Source organism: Cucurbita moschata, unplaced genomic scaffold, assembly GCF_002738365.1.
Source record: "Cucurbita moschata cultivar Rifu unplaced genomic scaffold, Cmos_1.0 Cmo_Scf00052, whole genome shotgun sequence".
NCBI lineage: Eukaryota > Viridiplantae > Streptophyta > Magnoliopsida > Cucurbitales > Cucurbitaceae > Cucurbita > Cucurbita moschata.
In genome coordinates, this window is record NW_019268568.1 from 1,123,088 (window position 1) to 1,142,044 (window position 18,957).

At 35.8% G+C, this 18,957-nt stretch overlaps 3 protein-coding genes across 6 annotated transcripts; 2 read left to right on the forward strand and 1 right to left on the reverse strand.

Annotated features, from left to right (window-relative positions):
* The first annotated feature begins 304 nt into the window (after window positions 1-304).
* LOC111436269 (U3 snoRNP-associated protein-like YAO) lies at window positions 305-5,120 on the forward strand. Of its 4 annotated transcripts, XM_023074018.1 has the most exons (9): window positions 305-492; window positions 597-604; window positions 729-1,132; window positions 1,443-1,785; window positions 2,277-2,501; window positions 2,681-2,909; window positions 3,205-3,383; window positions 3,708-3,773; window positions 4,120-4,484. In XM_023074018.1, the coding sequence occupies exons 3-9, from the start codon at window positions 735-737 to the stop codon at window positions 4,195-4,197; spliced, it is 1,518 nt and encodes a 505-aa protein (XP_022929786.1). In that variant the 5' UTR covers window positions 305-492; window positions 597-604; window positions 729-734; the 3' UTR covers window positions 4,198-4,484. The 4 variants fall into 4 exon arrangements, 3 of the variants coding, with proteins under 3 accessions (XP_022929786.1, XP_022929785.1, XP_022929783.1); XR_002709209.1 differs by adding an exon at window positions 4,863-5,120 and having other exon boundaries at window positions 305-1,132; window positions 4,120-4,265; XM_023074017.1 differs by lacking the exon at window positions 597-604 and having other exon boundaries at window positions 730-1,132.
* A 1,720-nt stretch (window positions 5,121-6,840) lies between these two features.
* LOC111436209 (transcription factor bHLH146-like) lies at window positions 6,841-7,559 on the forward strand. Its single transcript, XM_023073941.1, has one exon. It carries the CDS (start codon window positions 6,999-7,001, stop codon window positions 7,485-7,487), a length of 489 nt encoding a protein of 162 aa, XP_022929709.1. The 5' UTR covers window positions 6,841-6,998; the 3' UTR covers window positions 7,488-7,559.
* Window positions 7,560-10,191: 2,632 nt separating this feature from the next.
* Window positions 10,192-15,545, reverse strand: LOC111436185 (plasma membrane ATPase 4). Its single transcript, XM_023073904.1, has 16 exons — window positions 15,292-15,545; window positions 14,227-14,346; window positions 13,897-14,133; window positions 12,880-13,641; window positions 12,680-12,802; window positions 12,504-12,608; window positions 12,279-12,423; window positions 12,033-12,197; window positions 11,705-11,943; window positions 11,590-11,622; window positions 11,416-11,497; window positions 11,182-11,342; window positions 10,916-11,089; window positions 10,652-10,834; window positions 10,382-10,563; window positions 10,192-10,288 (listed from the first exon to the last, which is right to left on the reverse strand). Exons 1-16 carry the CDS (start codon window positions 15,337-15,339, stop codon window positions 10,192-10,194), a joined length of 2,856 nt encoding a protein of 951 aa, XP_022929672.1. The 5' UTR covers window positions 15,340-15,545.
* Window positions 15,546-18,957: the final 3,412 nt, after the last annotated feature.

Here is an 18,957-nt window from a genome sequence, read left to right on the forward strand (position 1 = left end):
TCGAATTGATTTGAGAGATTCCTCCTGCACAATCTATATAATTTTATAAATTAATATTTTTATTACTTAATATATTGGTATATTAATTAATTAATTAATCAATAAAAATACAAATGAATAAAAATTTGTACATTAATTAATTTTGTTTAGTTTAATTACTAAAATTAATAAAATAAACGATAGATATTAAATGTTTATCTGGAGACTAAAAAAAGGCGGGTATTTCAGTTTATTCACCGATTAAGATTAGAAATATTTATTTTAATAATTAAATAGAAATTTCCTTAAACCCTAAGAGTATTTTTCATCCCTCTCCGTCTCGTTAAACCCAGCCGCACCCCCTCACGTTTTCTTCTTCAGCCCGCGCTGCCACTGGCCTCCCCGACAAGCGACGGCGAGCTTCTCCCAGCGACGGCAGCGTCCGAAGGACTGTTCAGAGCCTTTCTCTCGGCGATTCGTTAGCAACCAACGAACTTCCGCGAGCGGCGGCGGGTGCGTTTTCCTTCTGTCGTTCCTTTTCTTTTCTCCGGCGATGCTTCATCTTCTGCTTCAGAAACCCTTTTCATGAACAAAAACTATCTTCCCAAGAACATGAACGGCGGCGGCGCTTTTCTCTCGAGTTGCCGTTAACTATTGCTTTTGTTATGGCTGTTTTCTCTGTCAGTGCAAATAATTAATCGTAATCAGCTTGAGGAATTTGCGTCTCTTTGTATCTTCTCTGTTTTGTAGTGAAGATGGCGAAGAAGAAAACTTTGGCTCCTCCCAAAGGGGCAAAGAAGGGGAAGAATTTTCCACTTAGTAAGGATCCTTTCTTTAGTTCTGAATCAAGGAAACGAAGGAAGATTGTTGATGATGAGATTGAGAGCGGCGAGTCAGACGAGGACAATGGGTTCGTGGGCGCTGAGGATGTGGAGTTTGAGGAAGAAACTGCTGACGAGAAAAGGAAGAGAGTAGCTAGCGAGTACTTGGAGAAAATTCGGGAAATTGCGAGGAGAGAAAAGGAGAGGGAGGATAAAGAGAAGGATGAGGATGAGAGTGACGACGAAGGCGAAAAAGATTCACTTGTTGCACAGATTCTTCAGCAGGAGCAGCTCGAAGATAGTGGAAGGGTTCGGAGAGAAATTGCTTCACGGTATTGGTTTCTCTTGGTTTAATTTTCGTTGGAATCTCTTGTTTGTCTTTCTGCTGATTACATTTTGTTTATTGTTCTTGTTTTTTCCAAGTTCATAGCACGTTAACAATCTATATGCTTTTTGACATTAACAATCACTGTGATGTTTACAAAGAAGCTTGGGGAGCATGTTCCTATGATATGCTTGTTTCTTAGATCCTGTATGTGAGGGAAAAAACAGAGGCAAAGAAAAAATGTGTGAAAAAACTTTCAAATATTTTACAAGAGGTGCATGGTGGCTTTAAATTGTTAATGATTATACATCTTTCAGGGTTCAGAATCCAGTAGCTAGCGATGAATTTCAACTCTTGGTTAAGCACAGACAGTCTGTTACAGCTGTGGCTCTATCCGAGGATGATTCGAAGGGGTTTTCATCATCTAAGGATGGTACCATCTTATGCTGGGATGTAGATAGTGGTAAAGGGGAGAAGTACCAATGGCCCAGTGATGAAGCATTGAGATTGCATGGTGCTAAGGATCCCCAAGGTCGAGCTACTAGGCATAGTAAAGTCACTTTGTCGTTAGCAGTCAGTTCTGATGGTCGATATTTGGCAAGTGGAGGCTTAGACCGCCATGTGCATATATGGGATACTCGTACAAGAGAGCATATTCAGGTAATTGCTATTTATTGCTTACTGTTACTTTACATGGCATGGTTGAAAACTCTTGAGATCAATTCTAAACCAAAACTAATTTGGGTTGGGTTTGTGGCATAAATATATGAGGCTTTTATGAAATTATCCTTCTTTTGTTGTGCTTTTCAATTGGGGTTTTAAGTTCTTTATTTTAAATTTAACAACCATTTTCATTGATATAAAGAAAAGAGGTAAAAATCGCACATAAACGAAAGAAGCTGCAAAAAGATCCTCCAAATGACCCAAATATAGGATATGTAGTTACAAAAATGAATATCAAGAAAGTATGGACAATGTTATCCCAAATTCAGTGTCTATCTTTTTTTCTTAACTACTTTGATTGGAAGCTTCCCTCTTCCTCCCTTTGGAGACCTACCAGGAAAAAAGGAGGGGGAAGTAGGATGGATAGAAAATGAAGTATGATAGCTGTCGAAGGCTTTTCTCAGTCATTTTATTGTGGCTTCTTATAGGCATTTCCTGGTCATAGAGGACCTGTTTCGTGTTTGACTTTCAGGCAAGGGACCTCAGAACTTTTTTCTGGTTCATATGATCGAACTGTCAAAATATGGAATGTGGAGGACAGAGCTTATATAAATACATTATTTGGTCACCAAAGCGAAGTATTGACTATTGATTGCCTACGGAAAGAAAGATTACTCACTGTTGGACGTGATCGGAGTATGCAATTATGGAAGGTAGACCCCCGTTTTTTTAGTACTTTCAGTTTTTAATGATTCTCTTAGTGGACTTACCATTTTTTTTCTCTTTTTGCTAATGTAAATTCGGGCAGCATGCTTGTGTTTTGTTATACCCGCAGTAGTTCTATTTTCCTTTCAATATTTTGACTAGTTATTGCTTTGGATGCTTGAAACAGGTTCCAGAGGAGTCCCGTTTAGTATTTCGTGCGCCTGCATCATCCTTGGAATGTTGCTGTTTTATTAGCAATGACGAGTTCTTATCTGGATCATCCGACGGCAGTATTGAGCTCTGGATTGCATTAAAAAAGAAGCCTGTTTATATTGTACGAAATGCTCATCCTTCTTCATTGTCTTGCTCAAATTTGGAGCTAAAGGAAAATGGAGCCATCCCCAATGGTTGTATGGGTATGAGTTTCTTCAAGGATTTTATATATTTTTCTTCAATCATTCTGCAAATTATCACTGGACTGGAGAGGGATTGGTGGTTATTTCTAGTTTTAATGTTGCCACTAATGCACAAACCAGTTCATAATCTTCACTTGGTCCGTTGGTCTTTCTGCGTTCTTACAAGCCTACATGCAAGATGGATCTTACATCTTCTAATTTCTTTCATTCTTTCTTTTAGTTCACTTTAATAGCCTTTCTTTTGCCAATTATTAGTCAAATTATTATCAAATCGTAACTTTTGGTTACTTTGCAGGAAATGGGGATGCGAATCATAATACCTCTCACAGTTCGTCGGCATACTCTTGGGTAAGTTCAGTCTCAGTATGTAGAAACAGTGACCTTGCTGCATCGGGTGCCGGCAATGGTTCTGTTCGTTTATGGGCTCTCACAAGTGATAAGAAAGATGTTCGACCATTATATGACCTCCCTCTGGTATGCAATATCCTTCTCTTTTACTTTACATCAATAACTTGAATATGGCTTATATTACACAAGAACTTGCTTGAATTTGTAATCTTGTATACCCGCACCCCAAGAAGAGCCTTTGGGCACCTTCTGAATTTGACTTCTGCTTGAAATAACCCTGTTTCTATTTTCCACATCTTTTGCTTTTGGAAATACCCCGTTTCTGAATTCGACTTCCGCTTTATGTATCATTGCTTTTATTTATTTTTGGAGTTTCCTCAACCGCAATTGTGCTGAAGGTGTAGTAGTCTAGTGTCTTGCTTACATATGGCTTAATCTTTTTTATTCCAGGTTGGGTTTGTGAACTCCATGACTTTTGCCAAATCTGGAAGGTTTGTGGTAGCTGGAGTTGGGCAGGTAATCATGATGCAAATTTAACTTCAATCCTGTTTTACGGTAGATTTCGGTGTGCTTGCTAGCCTATTTGAAGTTTGCAGATGCGAAATGAAATAGGTGGTGGGGAGGCTTCCCCGGCCCCTGCCTCGCCCCGTGGATATTATGATGAATTTGATTCATATCTATATTGCTGGCTTCCATTATTGTCTTCTCTTATTGAATATATTTGTCTTCTATTTTCTTGGATTTTGTTTACTTGGCAAGATAATTGTCAGTCAGTTGTCTTCGCCCTTGGTATGTTTCGTCTACACGCTATGCCAGGAGCGTAACGGGTTGCTCAGTTGACATTATATGAACTTCGTGACAGGAACCTCGACTAGGAAGGTGGGGGAGAATCCCAGCTGCTCGGAACGGAGTTGCAGTTCATCCTCTTAAGCTCTCGTGAGATTGAACTGAAGAGTTCTATCCCCATCAAATTTTGACTTCTCAGAGTTCTAAAGTAAAATCGAAAAAGTTCGCCTCTTCTCCTCTCTGTATTTTATTTATTTATGTATTTTCTTTTTCACTTGCCTTAACTTCATACCACATTTTGGCCATGGTAGCAATAGTCAAATTAGAGCATTCATATTTCTAAGCGAGAAGGGTGGCTTTAAAAGGCTTCCCAAATTGTATTGCAAAGATAGATCCTGTTCATAATTACATGGGTATGTTGGGTTTTTCCAGCATTTTCCTGTTGTGATGCTCCTTTTGGCATTTAATTATTCAACTGTTTTCAAGTTGGTTGCATTCATCACTTTGTACATTACAAACTGTAAGAAACTGACAAATAATTGGTATCATGATGATGATAAAGGCTTTGGAATGCTGCCTAGAATTCATTTCTGCATCTATATAAATTAGTATATAGATTTACTTCAAAAGGAAGATGTTGCTAAGAGAGTAAAAAATATTTTTTAGACGTTGAAATTTTTGGATAGAAGGGTTGATACAAATATGAAAAACCTTTGAACTTTGAATAAATCATAACAAGCATAAAAAAAATTCATTTTTTATATTTTTCTCCTAATAAACACGTTTTAAAATTGTGAGATTGATGACGATATGTAACAGGTTAATGGGTTGCTACAAATGGTGTCAGAGCCAGCCACCAGAGTGTCTATCCAAGTAAGGCTAGACTTTCTTCAAAGTAGACAAATTTGGTGTCAGAGCCAGTCACCCCAAATTGTACGAGACACTGGTCAAAGTAAGGCTAGACCTTCTTCAGAGTAGACAAATTTGGTGTCAGAGCTCCGGTCACCAAATGGTACGAGACACTGGTCAAAGTAAAGCTAGACCTTCTACCAATTTTAAAACCTTCAGAAGGAGCCTTGAATGGACACGTTTTAGTTTATTTTATTATTTTATTTCTCAATTATTTATTCTCTAATAATTTAAAAAATATATATTTTATGTTTTTGAAATATAATTTTTAAAAAATATATTGAAATTGAGCTGGAATGTTTTATCTATCAACATACTATAAATAAAAACAAAAAATTAAGCAAACCAAACAATTATAACCCATCCAACCCAAACATTGAGTTAATTATTTAATAAAGATAGTTTAGGTTAAAAAAATTGACAATCTAAATAGAGCCACGTCTAAAAAAATGTTATAATAACCTAATCCACCTCGTAAACACTCATAATTGAAATAAATGAAGAATTACAGCTTATTTCATGTTCGGAGACATCCTCACATGATATCTATATAAAGTAAGCACACAGACATGCAAATGTCTAATCATCGATCGAGATTCTTAGAAAGATCTATAATTTTTGCATCATGATTCCGTACAAACAAAACGGCGTCCAAACAAAACGATGCAATAAATGGATGAAATAACAGTTCAAAAGTGAGAAACCCCACATTCAAATATATATAGATGATCCAAATCATAGCCATATCTAAAATAGGGTTAAAATTGAATGCAGCTGGTGAGATGTAGCATTATTACAATGAATTGTGGCCACCACTGCCCACATGCATTTCTCTGCTAACCCTAAATCATTCAAAGATTGTGTTTCCTCTCTTGCCTCTTCCCTCCTTCAGGTCCCAATTGGAATAGATATCACTATATTCTTATTACATCCTTTCATTTTGATCGTCAAATGTTAGCAACCCACACTTGTTTGCTCATCCTTGCCCTACCTCTTGCTAATGTGGGTCGTGGCCGACTTTGTCATATCACCTTCGTCCGTTTTGAGTTGGGTTGAGTTCAAATAAATGAAAACTTTATGGATTGAGTCGGTTCATGGGTTCTCTTGAAATTTCAAGTAAAAATCTATTTTATTGAAGAGAATCTATAATTGATAAAATCAAACACGAATAAATTTTGAAAGACTGTCATAACATGCATGAAATAGAGATTTCAAAGTAAACAAAGACTGAAATCGAACAAACCCGAATTATGATCGAACCTTTCACAAAACCGGCTGAGGAGTACAAACAAATAAATCCACAAAATGGGAAAAGAACCAAAACCAAATTTAGTGAAAAAAGAGCTATGAAATGGCATAAATGAGCTGTTTTGATTTGAAATGGGAGGAGAGAGAGAGAGAGAGAAAGAGAACATTTGTGTAGAAAGAGTATACAAAAAGTTTGATATTGATGATATAGAGAGATCCATGTGATGGCATTTAAAGTGGGGTTTTGGTGTTTTTGTATGCATAACCACATGCCCAAAGGGTCCATCTTCAGGTAGGTTTATAAACCCTAAGGAAAACCCATGCATGTGAACCCATGTGACCTCTTTCCCATATTAAATATTAAATCGTACTGTTATAGTAACTAAACTAATTTGCCGTACATATGTAACCGTCCAAGCTCACTACTAGCAGATATTGTCTTCTTTAGACTTTCATTCTCAAGGTTTCTCTCAAGGTTTTTAAAACGCTTATGCTAGAGAGAGGTTTCCACACCCTTATAAAAAATACTTCGTTCAAGAATCTTTGAGAGATGCTTTTCCAGATTCGTAACTTTGTGAACGGGTGAGGTCCAAGGACTTAAATGTAATTTAACCAAAAGAATTCTTTCTTTAATTTTGGAATTCTCTCTCCCATGATTGATCATTCCATTGCTACATAAACATAGACTCCTCCTTTGCCCTCTCTTCTCCAAAACCCACCAATTTTTTTCTCTTCCAACTTCAATTTGTTGTTCAAGTTCCAATCTTTTTCATTCCCACATCGTTAAATTTTGAGTGAATGGGAAGGCAAATTGTGAGAAAAAGAAGGGTATTTTCCATAGATCCAAACAAATTTGCAACAAAGTATGCCAAATATTTGATGAAATCTTTAGTAAAAATTTCATCAAATAATCTTTCTCCACAAAAATTTCAGAAACTTGTGAAGTTTGAAGTTGATATGGCAATGGCTGAATCAGCTACTCAATTTGCGTGGGGCAATGCTCTAAAGAAGAAGCTTCTTCAAACAAAAGTTGCCAATGGTTTTGATTTCTCTCTCCAAACACTGAAATTTTCTCGAGAAAATTTAGAAAGAGAAGAAGAAGAGGAAGAGAAGATGGAAAATGGGTTGAAAAGGCTGAGGAAGATCATACCAGGCGGCGGCGGCGGTGGTGGTTTTAATGGAGGTTTGGAAGAGGAAGAATTGTTGAAACAAACTGAAAGTTACATAAAATGTCTTGAGTTGCAGGTGAATGTTCTTAGATGTTTGGTTGAAACAAACACAATTTGATCTTGTTTTTCTTTTTTGGAAATTTCTATGTGGAAAAGAAGATTTAGCAATGTATGAAATTTTTACGTGTTATATCTAATTTCTTTTAGTTTTTTTTTGTAGCATGTAAATTATCTTTAGCTTCCCACTAATTAAATCTAACAATTTGTTTATGGAATCATTAAGAAACTAATATTTATAACTTTAATTTTGTTCGAGTAGTAGCAATTAATCTCAAAATAGACCAAAAGGTCGTGTGTGATCCCACATTGGTCGGAAAGGGAAACGAAACATTTATCATAAGGATATAGAAACTTCTCCCTAGTAGATACGTTTTAAAACTGTAAAGCTTAAATCGATATGTAATGAGCCAAAGTGGACAATATCTTTTAGCGGTGGGCTTAGGATATTACAGGGCGAGTGGGGAGGATGTAAAAAATTCTCATGCTACTATTTCCCTGACTTCTTTCATTAATACTTAAACGCTACATAGAGGCGTTCATATGATCCGAGAACTCGACTAACTTGACTACTCCATCATAATTTTTTTTTTTTTTTTAAAATTTGGGTGGGTTTGTGAGTTTGACATTTTTTTATGAAAATTAAGAGTTGACCTTTTTTTTTTATGAAAATTAAGAATATTTAAGGTCTGTAATCTATTACTGATGCTTTGTTTTGAGTTTTATGAAATTTTAGCAGTGGATAAATAGTATTTTTTTAAAAATTAATAATAAAAAAGCTCAATAACTCTGCCCAAAATAAAGAGTTTGATTGGATTCTGTTGTAAACTCTATTCTGGCACTCGCTCACGATTTCAGCCTAAAAAGAAAGGGTTAGATTGGGATTGGATTGTGTTGTAAACTTTATTCCGGCTTTTATTCTGACTGCTCAGGTCACCAACCCAACCAACTTAAATATTGGGTCGATTCAAAAGATTTCAAAAGATTTCTCCAAACTAACCTACGCCTTAATTAAAAATATATTGGCAAAGTTTACTCTCGGTCTTCTTGTTGCCAACACCTCCACTCGAATAAAGTACGCCTCCCCTTAATCGAGACTCTTAGTCATTTTTTACTATGCCTTCAAGGAGGCTCGACTCCTTTTCTTTCTTTTCTTTTGAGTTCTTTGTTCGACATTTGAGGATTTACCAATCTATTGACATGACTAAGTTTAGGGCATGGCTCTGATACCATGTTAGATGAACATGACTCTACACAATGGTATGATATTGTCTAATTTGAGCATAAGCTCTCGTGACTTTGTTTTGGGTTTCCCCAAATGGCCTCGTACCAATGAAAATATTTTTTTTGATGATAAACGCACATTATTTCCTAAATTAGCCGATGTAAGACTTTCATTATCCAACAACTAGGATTTTTAAATTGTTCTCTAAAAGTATAAAACAACGGGAGGAACTGGACTAAATTTGTCAATTAAAATAAAGTTCGATAAATAAAATATTAATTATCTCCTCCATAGTTTCATCTTACTGTGTAATTGTGAAGAAAAATTAATATACAACTCAGAAATGTTAAAACACTATAATTAAATGAGTTGTAAAAAATATTGTTGGATTTCATTGACTTTTCAACCACAATTTTGGAGAGAGAAGTCAACCCCGTTGACAAATTCTATAAAGAATGTGTGTGGTTGGATTCTCTTGTTCCTATGTCAACGAGTGGCCAACTACATCAAAGTCAAAATAAACAAAACATTCTTACTCATTTTCTTTTAATATATTCAGATTTTATAAGAAGGGCAAAATAGTACAAATCTAATATTATAAAAGTAATATAAAAAAAGAGTGAGAACGAAGTTTTTTTTTAAAGAAAATTTTAAACAAATACCAAAAAATAATATTTAAAAGTCCCGTAAAATAATATTTATTAAAAATTGAAATCTCACTATGTGTAGGTTGGTTTCCATCTATCGATGTGTGTGAGCTAGTTTAATAAGGTTTGGATCAACTGGTTTGGTTATAGCATGACACGAGAATTACTATGGGGAAACTAACCACTACTTGGTATAGCATGGAATTGTTTCCCTCGTCAGGTAACTATGATGGGATTGTTGGAGGGTTGACAATTAAAGTTGGTCCATACACGAGGTCGTTTCTCTTATGCCTATGATGTTAGCATATTACTATGTTGGAACTCTAAATGGTTGTTAACTAACTTCTAGTAGTGATGGGTCGTTTATGGCTAGCTCACACACGTATCTTAGTCGGTCAGGCAGGGAACTAACTAGTTGCATACCTAGTCTTTTATGACGGGCCATATAGAACTTTTTTTAACAGTATTATAATTCAAATTTGTGAGATATTCAAATTCAAATGCTTAATTTTGATCAAAGGAAAGGTGCCGTTCGTCTGAGTTGAGGTAAGAGCTTCTGTTTCTCGAAGTAGACAAAATTTAAACGAAATCGAATATAAGCGTAAAGGTGAGGAATTTGATTTAATGCTTAAAATTGCATTATGGTGATGAGTTTATGAAGCCAAACAGAATTATTTTATGTTACTAACATTGCAAATACATATGGAAGAAAAATTACAAGGCAAGGCAGGCAGACAGACAGACAAGCTCCCTATACGTTGGAAAGGTTTGTCAGATTAGGATCTTTTTTTTGTTTGTTTGTTGTCTCTCTCTTTCTCAAACATTGTCTCTTTCTTTCCTTGGCACAGCAAAGTGAATCAAACTCATTACTTCATTGGAGGAACCAATACTTTTCACACTGTGTAGTGTTGCTGGATCGTGTCGATGTCGAGTCCCTTCAACTTCACGACCGACTCGACATGACCCTTGAGCGTGTTCAGCTCCCGGAGCCTGAAACCAAGACGGAGAAATTCATTCATTTTGTAAATGGTTTTCCAATATGAATGTGAATGTGAATGTGAATGGTGTTGTTATATCTTATACCTTGCAATCTCGGCACGTCTCTTAGCTTGCTCTGCGATCTCCGAGAGTTCTCTGTAGCTACTTTTTTCGGAGAAGATGTTTGTCGACTCGGGAGGTTGAAGTCCGTGTAATGTCCTTTGAGCAAGGGCCCACTGAGCTTCTCGTTCCTCTTTTCCGTAGTCTTTCTTGGTGGTGAAAGCGGTCTGTTGCGCGATAACAACAATGTAGTAGTATGAATAAGAGTTCACCAAATCGTTTGTTCACGGTAAGAAACTAGAAAGAAAGATGTACCTTGTTTTCTAACAAGTTGAGCCATGCCTTTCCGCTCAATATATATCGAATAGCAAACTTCATGAGATCGAGCGGAATATAGAAAATGATGCTGTACAACCAGATGACACCGGCCCATCCCCATCCGATTCCCTTAATCTTTGCGAAACGCCAGTCCGCGTACACGGCGATCACCGTTGCAACCTGAGACACCAACAACGTCGTTTTAGCTTTTCACCCTTTGGTTTAAATCATTTAGTCTAAACCATTCTACTTCATTCTTACCAGCTGTGCAATGAAGAACGCGCCGACTAATAGAAGTCCAGGTCTCTCGATGTACGACCAGCTCCGCGATCGAGTCACAAAAATCAAAGCCTGGCTCACAATACTCACTTGCAGGTACAAAGCAGCCATCATTTCATATTCACTATGACGGATCGATTTTACACCAAACGTATTCTACATTAACAAACAAGAACAAACAAGAACGTAACTCATTGGATCAAAGTATTTTTCAAATGATTCTAAGGCTATAGTAGCACGAAACATACCGAAAAGAAGTTCGTTCCCTCCATTAACCAAAAGAATATAACCGTCATCAACGCTAAGTACCCTCCGAGTACTACCCCAGTCGCAAAAATCTCTTTCAGTTTCCAACTGTCAGGTAATGGTGATGGCTTCACCCTGTCCTTTGAAATTGTCATAATGGTACCTTCAACAAAAACAGGCCTATCAATATTGATAGCTTTGATTCTAATGGAGATATCAAAGGGACAAGAACTCACCATCATTCAATATAGCAATAATCAAAACCATGAACGGTGAAAAATCAAACTTCCAAATGAGAGCAATCAACATGAAACCAAACTGCAAAAGAAAAAACGGAATATATCGAATAAGATCAAAGAAAATCGGATCGAAACGATTGAATCAAGTTTAAGCAAGGACTGAACACGTACCACAATACGAATAGTGATCGAAACTGCATAAATCTGTCAAAGAGAAAACAGAGGAGGAGAAACGGTTAAGCGCTTTCCCGAAAACATATAACTCGAGTTGAGTACGTTGACTTACGGTATAGTTCTTCATCCTCTGAAAGATTGCTCTGCTGGTCAACACGGCGCTGATGATAACGCTCAATCCAGGCTCGGTAAGAACGATGTCGGAAGCGCCTCGTGCTGCATCGGTAGCATCAGCAACAGCTATACCAATGTCTGCCTTCTTTAAAGCAGGAGCATCATTCACACCATCTCCTGTCATTCCACAAATGTGCTTTCTCTCTTGCAACTTCTTCACGATTTCGTATTTGTGCTCTAAACGTTGCATTAAAATCGAAAACGTTAAGAGGATTGTAAACAAAAACGTCGCATCGACGTCTCGTGATATAGTCAAGTGTCATCACCTGGAAACACTCCAGCAAATCCATCAGCTTTCTCGATCAACTCTTCAACCGGGAGGCCAGCGATGCTTTCGTCCTTGTGTTGGCCGAGTAACGAAGAAGATGGATACATATTCGTTCCCATTCCAAGTCGTCGGCCAGTTTCCTTGGCAATAGCAAGTTGATCACCTGGTATACGGGTTCGACCGAGTCAGGCGTTTGCATAACGAACATGATGAGAAGAATTTCCATGAAACTTAAGTGAATTACCAGTAATCATCTTGACATTCACACCCAAGTTGAGAGCTCTGCGGATGGTTTCTGCACTGTCGTGCCTCGGAGGGTCGAAAAGGGGCAACAGACCGACGAATTGCCATGGAGCACCGGGACTCTCCTTGTTTTTCTCAGGCACTTCCTGTGAACGTATTACAAAAAGAACAGTTCAATGATCAAAGTTTACGTACAAACTATTTTATCGAGCATCGAGATTCAAACCTGTCTAGAAACAGCCAACGATCGAAGCCCGCGCTCGGCGAACTTGTCGATCACAGAAAACACCTTCCTCTTGAAGTCCTCTTTACAGTTGCAAAGTGTCAAGATCTGTTCACAAAGATCATATGGTTATACGGCATGATAAACAACAACCACGACAGTATCGAACGGGATGTTACCTGCTCGGGAGCGCCTTTGCTAGCACGGTGCCAATTTCCATTAGAATCAATGTAAGTCAAAGCAGTTCTCTTATCAACAGGGTTGAATGGGAAGAAGTGAATTTCTCTAATTCCAGCTCTTGCCTAAAACATGTCAGCACTTTGATTCAGAGTTTTCTCAGCATAATGAAAAGGGAACTAACAAACGAAGATAATCGTACCTCTTTCGGGTCAGCGAGCATTCCGACCATGGCAGCATCAATCGCATCCTGGTTTTCAGTCCTAGAAGCTCTTGCAGCAAGAAGAATGACATGTTCCTTGTCAATGCCCTTAACGAATACCTCGATCAAGTTCTTGTCGACACTCAACTTGTTAAGAGTGAGCGTTCCGGTTTTGTCGCTGCAGAGGACGTCCATACCGGCCATTTCTTCGATAGCAGTCATTCTCTTAGTGATAGCACCCTGTTGGGACAGCTTGTGAGACCCAATAGCCATAGTGACAGACAAGACAGTAGGCATAGCAATTGGAATGCCTCCAATCAAAAGAACCAAAAGGTTGTCGATTCCATCTCGGTAGGCACGGCGTTGGATCGGGTACATGACGATGATCTCGATCAGCATACCAATGGCAATGGAGCAAATACAAAAGTTCCCAATGGCAGTAAGAACCTTTTGGAAGTGCCCAACTTGGTTGGTGCTATCAACAAGATGAGCTGCCTTTCCAAAGAAGGTGTGGACACCAGTGGCAATAACAACAGCTTCAATCTCTCCTTGTTTGCAAGTTGAGCCAGAGAAAACTTCATCCCCTGGATTCTTCGTCACCGGAAGTGATTCTCCGGTCAATGCAGATTGATCGACCTTTAACGGATCACCCTCGAGAAGACGAGCATCAGCCGGGATGATGTCTCCTAGTTTCACACTAATCACGTCTCCTGGAACCAGAATTGACGCATCTTGTTCACACCATTTTCCATCCCTTAGAACCTAACACCATAACACAACCAACAAAAACCATTACTTCAAGCCACACGCGCCATATCTACGACAACGACTACTAATCTCGTACCTTCACAACTCATAGTCGACTAAACATCTACTTCGAATAACTTTCTAAGTACTTAAAAACACCTTTTTTCCGCTTAAAACGCTTTTTTAAACGACCGCAAATTGAAGATCCAATACATTACTCAACTCCAAAAGGCAATTTTAGGCAATGAATATGAGTATCTGTGTAGTTACCTTAGTTTTAGGTGCAAGACCAGCCATGAGAGCAGCTGCAGCATTACCAGCATTGTTCTCTTCAATGAAACTAATGGTGGAGTTGATAACCAACAAACAGACGATACCGACGAAGTCCTGCCAATCGGGGCCCCTACCGCCGCCGTTGGCCAAGGCAATGGCCATGACAGCTGCAGCTTCCATGACCCAAGACAGGGGATTCCACATAAACCCAAGAAACTTCAGAATCTTGCTTTCCTGTTCATATCAATACAAAAACATATCAGAAAACAGAGCAATTATCAAACAAAAACTCCTTGTTTCTCTATGATAAACCAAAAAAAATCAAACCTTTTTCTCTTCTAGCTTGTTGGGTCCAAAGATTTGAAGACGATTCTCCCCTTCTTGGGAAGTTAAACCTTCTCTTGTACATTTCAGCTGCTCAAACACTTCTTCAATAGGAATTTTCTCCTGATATAATCAAAATCGAAGTTGTTCATGAATAATTCATAGAACATGATCACTGATTCATGTTTAAGAATAAACCCAAATCAAAGATTTCCTTGAAACGAGTCACCGCCGAGTTACCGAGTGAGACTCGGGAACCAGACAAGAGAATTTAATGGGAAAATGGAAATTCAACGATCAGGAAGATGTCAAATCCGTAATCACAGGCACGTTGACTAAAAATTCCCAAAGTGAGCTCCACCACCGAAAAACAACCCCTGTGCTCAGCGCGTGTGGTACACGCGCTGAGTACTCCGGCGGTGGTGGCGGCGTAAATACCGACAACAGGGAAGGGTAAAACAGGGAAGGGTAAAACAGGAAAAAAAATGAAAATGATATCCGAAACTATTGTTGAATTCAAGGATGGTCGGTTAAGTGACAGGTGGGGACAGAACCGTTGAAACGTAAAAAGCTCTTTTTTAGAAAAAAAAAATTAAAAAATTAAAAAATTAAAAATAAAGATTTTTGTTATTAGGTGAAAAGTCGAAAGTACCACGGAGAAGTACCAAAAATTCCCAGTTTTTCTTCTTCACTTATTTTATATCCAAACGATTTTTTTTTTTTTTTTTAAATAAAAAAGAAACGGAAAAAGGAACAAAATTTATGTGAATTAAAAACAGCCCCCGAATTCCTTGTCTGTGTTGCACATGCCCAGATCCAGTGAAGGAGCTAACCATGGAAAAGGAAAGATCTGTTTGGCTTGCGAGAAAAGGTGAGAAAATGAAAAGGAAAATAAAGAAAATAGAGTCGATTCGTTGTTACAAAAACCCCTCAATTGAATCCCAAACCAAAATTAAATCAATGGGAAACTAAATCTATGATTAAACTCATCAGAATCAGAAACAGGGGTGTTTGGGAGCCAAATTTTCCCGAGAAAATAACAGGGGTGGTGGTGGAAGAAGGGAATACCAGATCAACTGTCTCGTTCTTGATCTCCTCGAGAGTTAAAGCCGCCATCTTGATTGGTCTTGTTGTTCTTCAGAGGGATATGAAAACAGAGGAACAAAGGGGGGTTTGTGGGTATTGTTGTTCTAGAGAAGAAGCATTAGAGGGGTTATTTTCCCGAGAAAATAATAAGATTCCCGGGAAAATTAGTGTTTGGGAGGAGAGAAAATGAGCAAAGGAAGGGAAAAGGCTTGGAGGGGTGAGGAAATGGCGTCCAAATCCACTTGCCCTTTTATATAAACTCTTAGCCTCCCTCCTCCCTCCTCCCTCCTCCCTCCTCCCCACTCTATTGTGACTACCACGCACTCCAAGTGGGCTCCACTCTCTTCATATTCTTCTCTCTTTCACTCTCTAAGTTTACTATTCAACTAAGGAAATTTGAATTTTGTGTTCCATAATTTTGCACCGTTGGATGCAGTGATTGAGAAAAAAACTATTCTACGTAGCCGTCACATTCGTGGCTCTTTGGATGTGCCCTGCAATAATGGTTTTCAATTTCTCTGACCTTTTCAAATAGTTATAAGTTATAGAAATTTCCGATTCATTGGGTTGGTGACCAGATAACCTGAATAGAACTCACAACTCAATTCCAACACTCTATTTTTCAGTTGGGTGAGGTTGAGTTGGATTAGATTGTCAAGTATTCATAAGTCAACACGCATCACTATCATGAGTTAATGTATTGTATTGGTTGTAATCCTATTTTCGAGTTTCTCAGGTTGCAAATGGACTCAAGTTTTCAATTTTTTAAAATCAACCCAATTCATATCGAAAAAATCAAACCCAACCCAACTTTTATAATTTTGAGTTGAATAGTCTCAGTTAGTTTGATTCTCCAGTCATGTAAACACTCTTATTTATTTTGTCTCTCCATTTTCAAAATTACCAATTTAATTGGTAAAATAAAATTTTATAAAATTTACTATTATATAATTCACATTTATATTAACTCATTTTAAAAAATTTAAATTTGTCGCGACTTATCACTTTTAAAATTAAAAAACTAAACACAAATTAATTTTAACTTATGGTGAGGTACAATCACCATCCACGTGGCAGACATCAAGTGGTGAGTTTCATAATTAATTTGTATTTTTTATTTTCTTTTTGTTTCTATTTGAAAATTAAGTTGAAATAATTATTGTGATACAACCAATGAATGATCGGTATAAAGTTTTATTTATTTATTTATTATTATTATTATTATTATATATATATATTGGAATTGCCCCTTTTTTCCATAAGCAAGACAAAATCTTTTTACCTCTCTTTCTATATGTAGCAACAAAATTATTATTATTATTATTATAATTATAATTATTATTGGAGTTCTTAAAATTTCAATTAAATACTAATATAATACGGTTGACAAGATGTAATTATATATTTGTCCAGATTCATTCTCACGTTTAAAATAATACGATGTATCAAAAATGAAAAAATCAATTGTGAAATATTCGAAAGGTTAAAATCTAAAATTTTTGCCCCTATTCTACGAACGTTTCCTTCCACCCTTTACTTAGAGCAGAACATAATTCAATTTTTATTAGATAAGTCAATTGGACAGAGGAGGCGAACTAGTATTGGCCCCTCGACTAGTGATAACACAAATTCATTAAAAAAAATTAGACATAACATGAAGCTAACGTTCTGATAGATAAGGTATAAATAATATAAAAAAATTAAAAAAAATAATTATGTCACTATACTGGGTATATAATTGAGTAATTAATGAAATTTAATATTTAAAAAATGATCTCTACAAACAAGATTTAGCACATGGAGATCAAATTATTTGGGGTTTTAAAAAAATATTTTAGTTTTAATAGAGAGAAAATAAATAAAATTAAGTAATAATACAACATAAATATTAGTTTAAGAACAAAAATAAAAAATGTTGGGGCCAAAAAATAAAAAATAAAATAAATAAATAAAAAATATTGGGGATTTGACTTATTTATTTATTTATTTTATTTTTTATTTTTTGGCTTGTGGACCCCTCAATAATAGTATACAAAGTCTTCTCAATTGTGATGTCTCTTAAAACAAATGGGCTTTATAAATATTATTTATTTATTAGAAAAAAAAAGAGAAATTAAAAATGAAAATAGGAGAGGGAGAGCATTATTGGAATATTAGTGGAGGCGAAATATATAAATAAATAAATAAATAAAAAGTCGTTGAAATTAAAGAGAGAAAAAAAAAGGGTAAATCCATCATGACCGTTGGATTGCTTTAAACGGTGGTCAACTCGTGACCCTTAATTAAATTTTTTAATTTTTTTTTTTAATTTGGACTTTTGATTTTTTTTTTTAATGGTTAATCAAATTATTTTTTGTACTTTCATGCCTATCTTATAATTAAGTTCTCAAAAAAAAAAAAATTAATATAATTCGATTTATTTTGTTTATTTATTTTGTCTATTTATTTTATTGTGTTGTGTTGATTTCAATCCTAATAATATTTAATATAATTTTAGCACTTAATTAGGAGAATTTGAAAATTTTAGAATTTATCAATTATTCTTTAGCAGTGAACTTGCCTCGACTAACAACTATTCGTATAGTATCTTAGTAGTTAATCGTGCCTTATATAATCATATTATAGTCTTAAAATTTTTATGTTTATTTAGCTTTAGTTCTTTAAAGTCTTCGAATTTTGTTTTCAATTCTTCAACTTTCAAATTATTATATTAACTTCACATATAAAATTAAATTTGTTATCGACCATCATTTATTTTAAAAGTTAGCAGTAGTAGCATGCACATAAATATTTAAAAATAAGTAAAGCGATGAATTGAGCATCATTCAATATATAATAATAAAAAAATTAAATTATATCAAAATTTTACTAATTTAAGTTTAATTTTATATTAAATGGGTCCTAACTTTTAATAATATTTCTTTTAATATTAAAATTTTACATTAAAAATATTAAATTACTATTTTAGTCCAGGTTCCTAAATTTAACATGTTTTAAAAAAGTCCCAAAATTTTTAATTTTTATATTTATCAAGTTTATGTCTCATTAATTTATTTGACTGTTCTAAAATTCATAGTATTTATTTCAAGGATGGAGATATTATTATTGTTATTATTTATAATTTTTACCTTTTTTTCAAATTAATTTTTGTCTTTGTACGGACGATCCTTTTGGTTGGTCAACTTTGTTGAATATTCAAAACTCCCCATTAATGGTTAAAAATGCAAACAAAATAAATGTAAACATTATGTGCCCAATTGAGTCAATAGGACAACAAGACTGCAAACAAAGTGAGGACTACTCTTCTTTCTTCACCATAAAAATCAAATATAATCGCCCAACACTTTTGTTTCTCGCTATTATTTCTCATTGGTTTAGATCCTTCTTTTCCACTTGTAATTTGAAACTGAATTATCGGGTCTTCAATTTTTGTCGTGTTCATATGACCGATAACTCAACCAACCTAGACTACCCAATCAGGTTGGGTTGAATATTTAGAAAATTGAAAATTTTCAGTTTGGCTAGTTTAAGAGTTAACAGTTTTTTGGTCCGATCAACCCAACCGTACCCTACTTTTAAAAAAATTAAGAATATCTAACGTTTGTAATCGACTTTTTTTTTTTTTTTTTTTTTTTTTTTTTTTTTTTT

Excerpts from the sequence above, each read along its gene's own strand:
- LOC111436209 (XM_023073941.1), top strand. The coding sequence starts at position 6,999 with ATGGGAAGGCAAATTGTGAGAAAAAGAAGGGTATTTTCCATAGATCCA.
- LOC111436185 (XM_023073904.1), bottom strand. The coding sequence starts at position 15,339 with ATGGCGGCTTTAACTCTCGAGGAGATCAAGAACGAGACAGTTGATCTG. Across the intron at positions 12,198-12,278 it reads GAATGTCAAGATGATTACTG|GTGATCAACTTGCTATTGCC; the intron begins GTAATTCACTTA and ends CCCGTATACCAG. Across the intron at positions 10,835-10,915 it reads CGTTCTTCATTGCACAGCTG|GTTGCAACGGTGATCGCCGT; the intron begins GTAAGAATGAAG and ends TTGGTGTCTCAG.
- LOC111436269 (XM_023074015.1), top strand. The coding sequence starts at position 735 with ATGGCGAAGAAGAAAACTTTGGCTCCTCCCAAAGGGGCAAAGAAGGGG. Across the intron at positions 2,502-2,680 it reads GGAGTATGCAATTATGGAAG|GTTCCAGAGGAGTCCCGTTT; the intron begins GTAGACCCCCGT and ends TGCTTGAAACAG. Across the intron at positions 3,384-3,707 it reads CATTATATGACCTCCCTCTG|GTTGGGTTTGTGAACTCCAT; the intron begins GTATGCAATATC and ends TTTTTATTCCAG.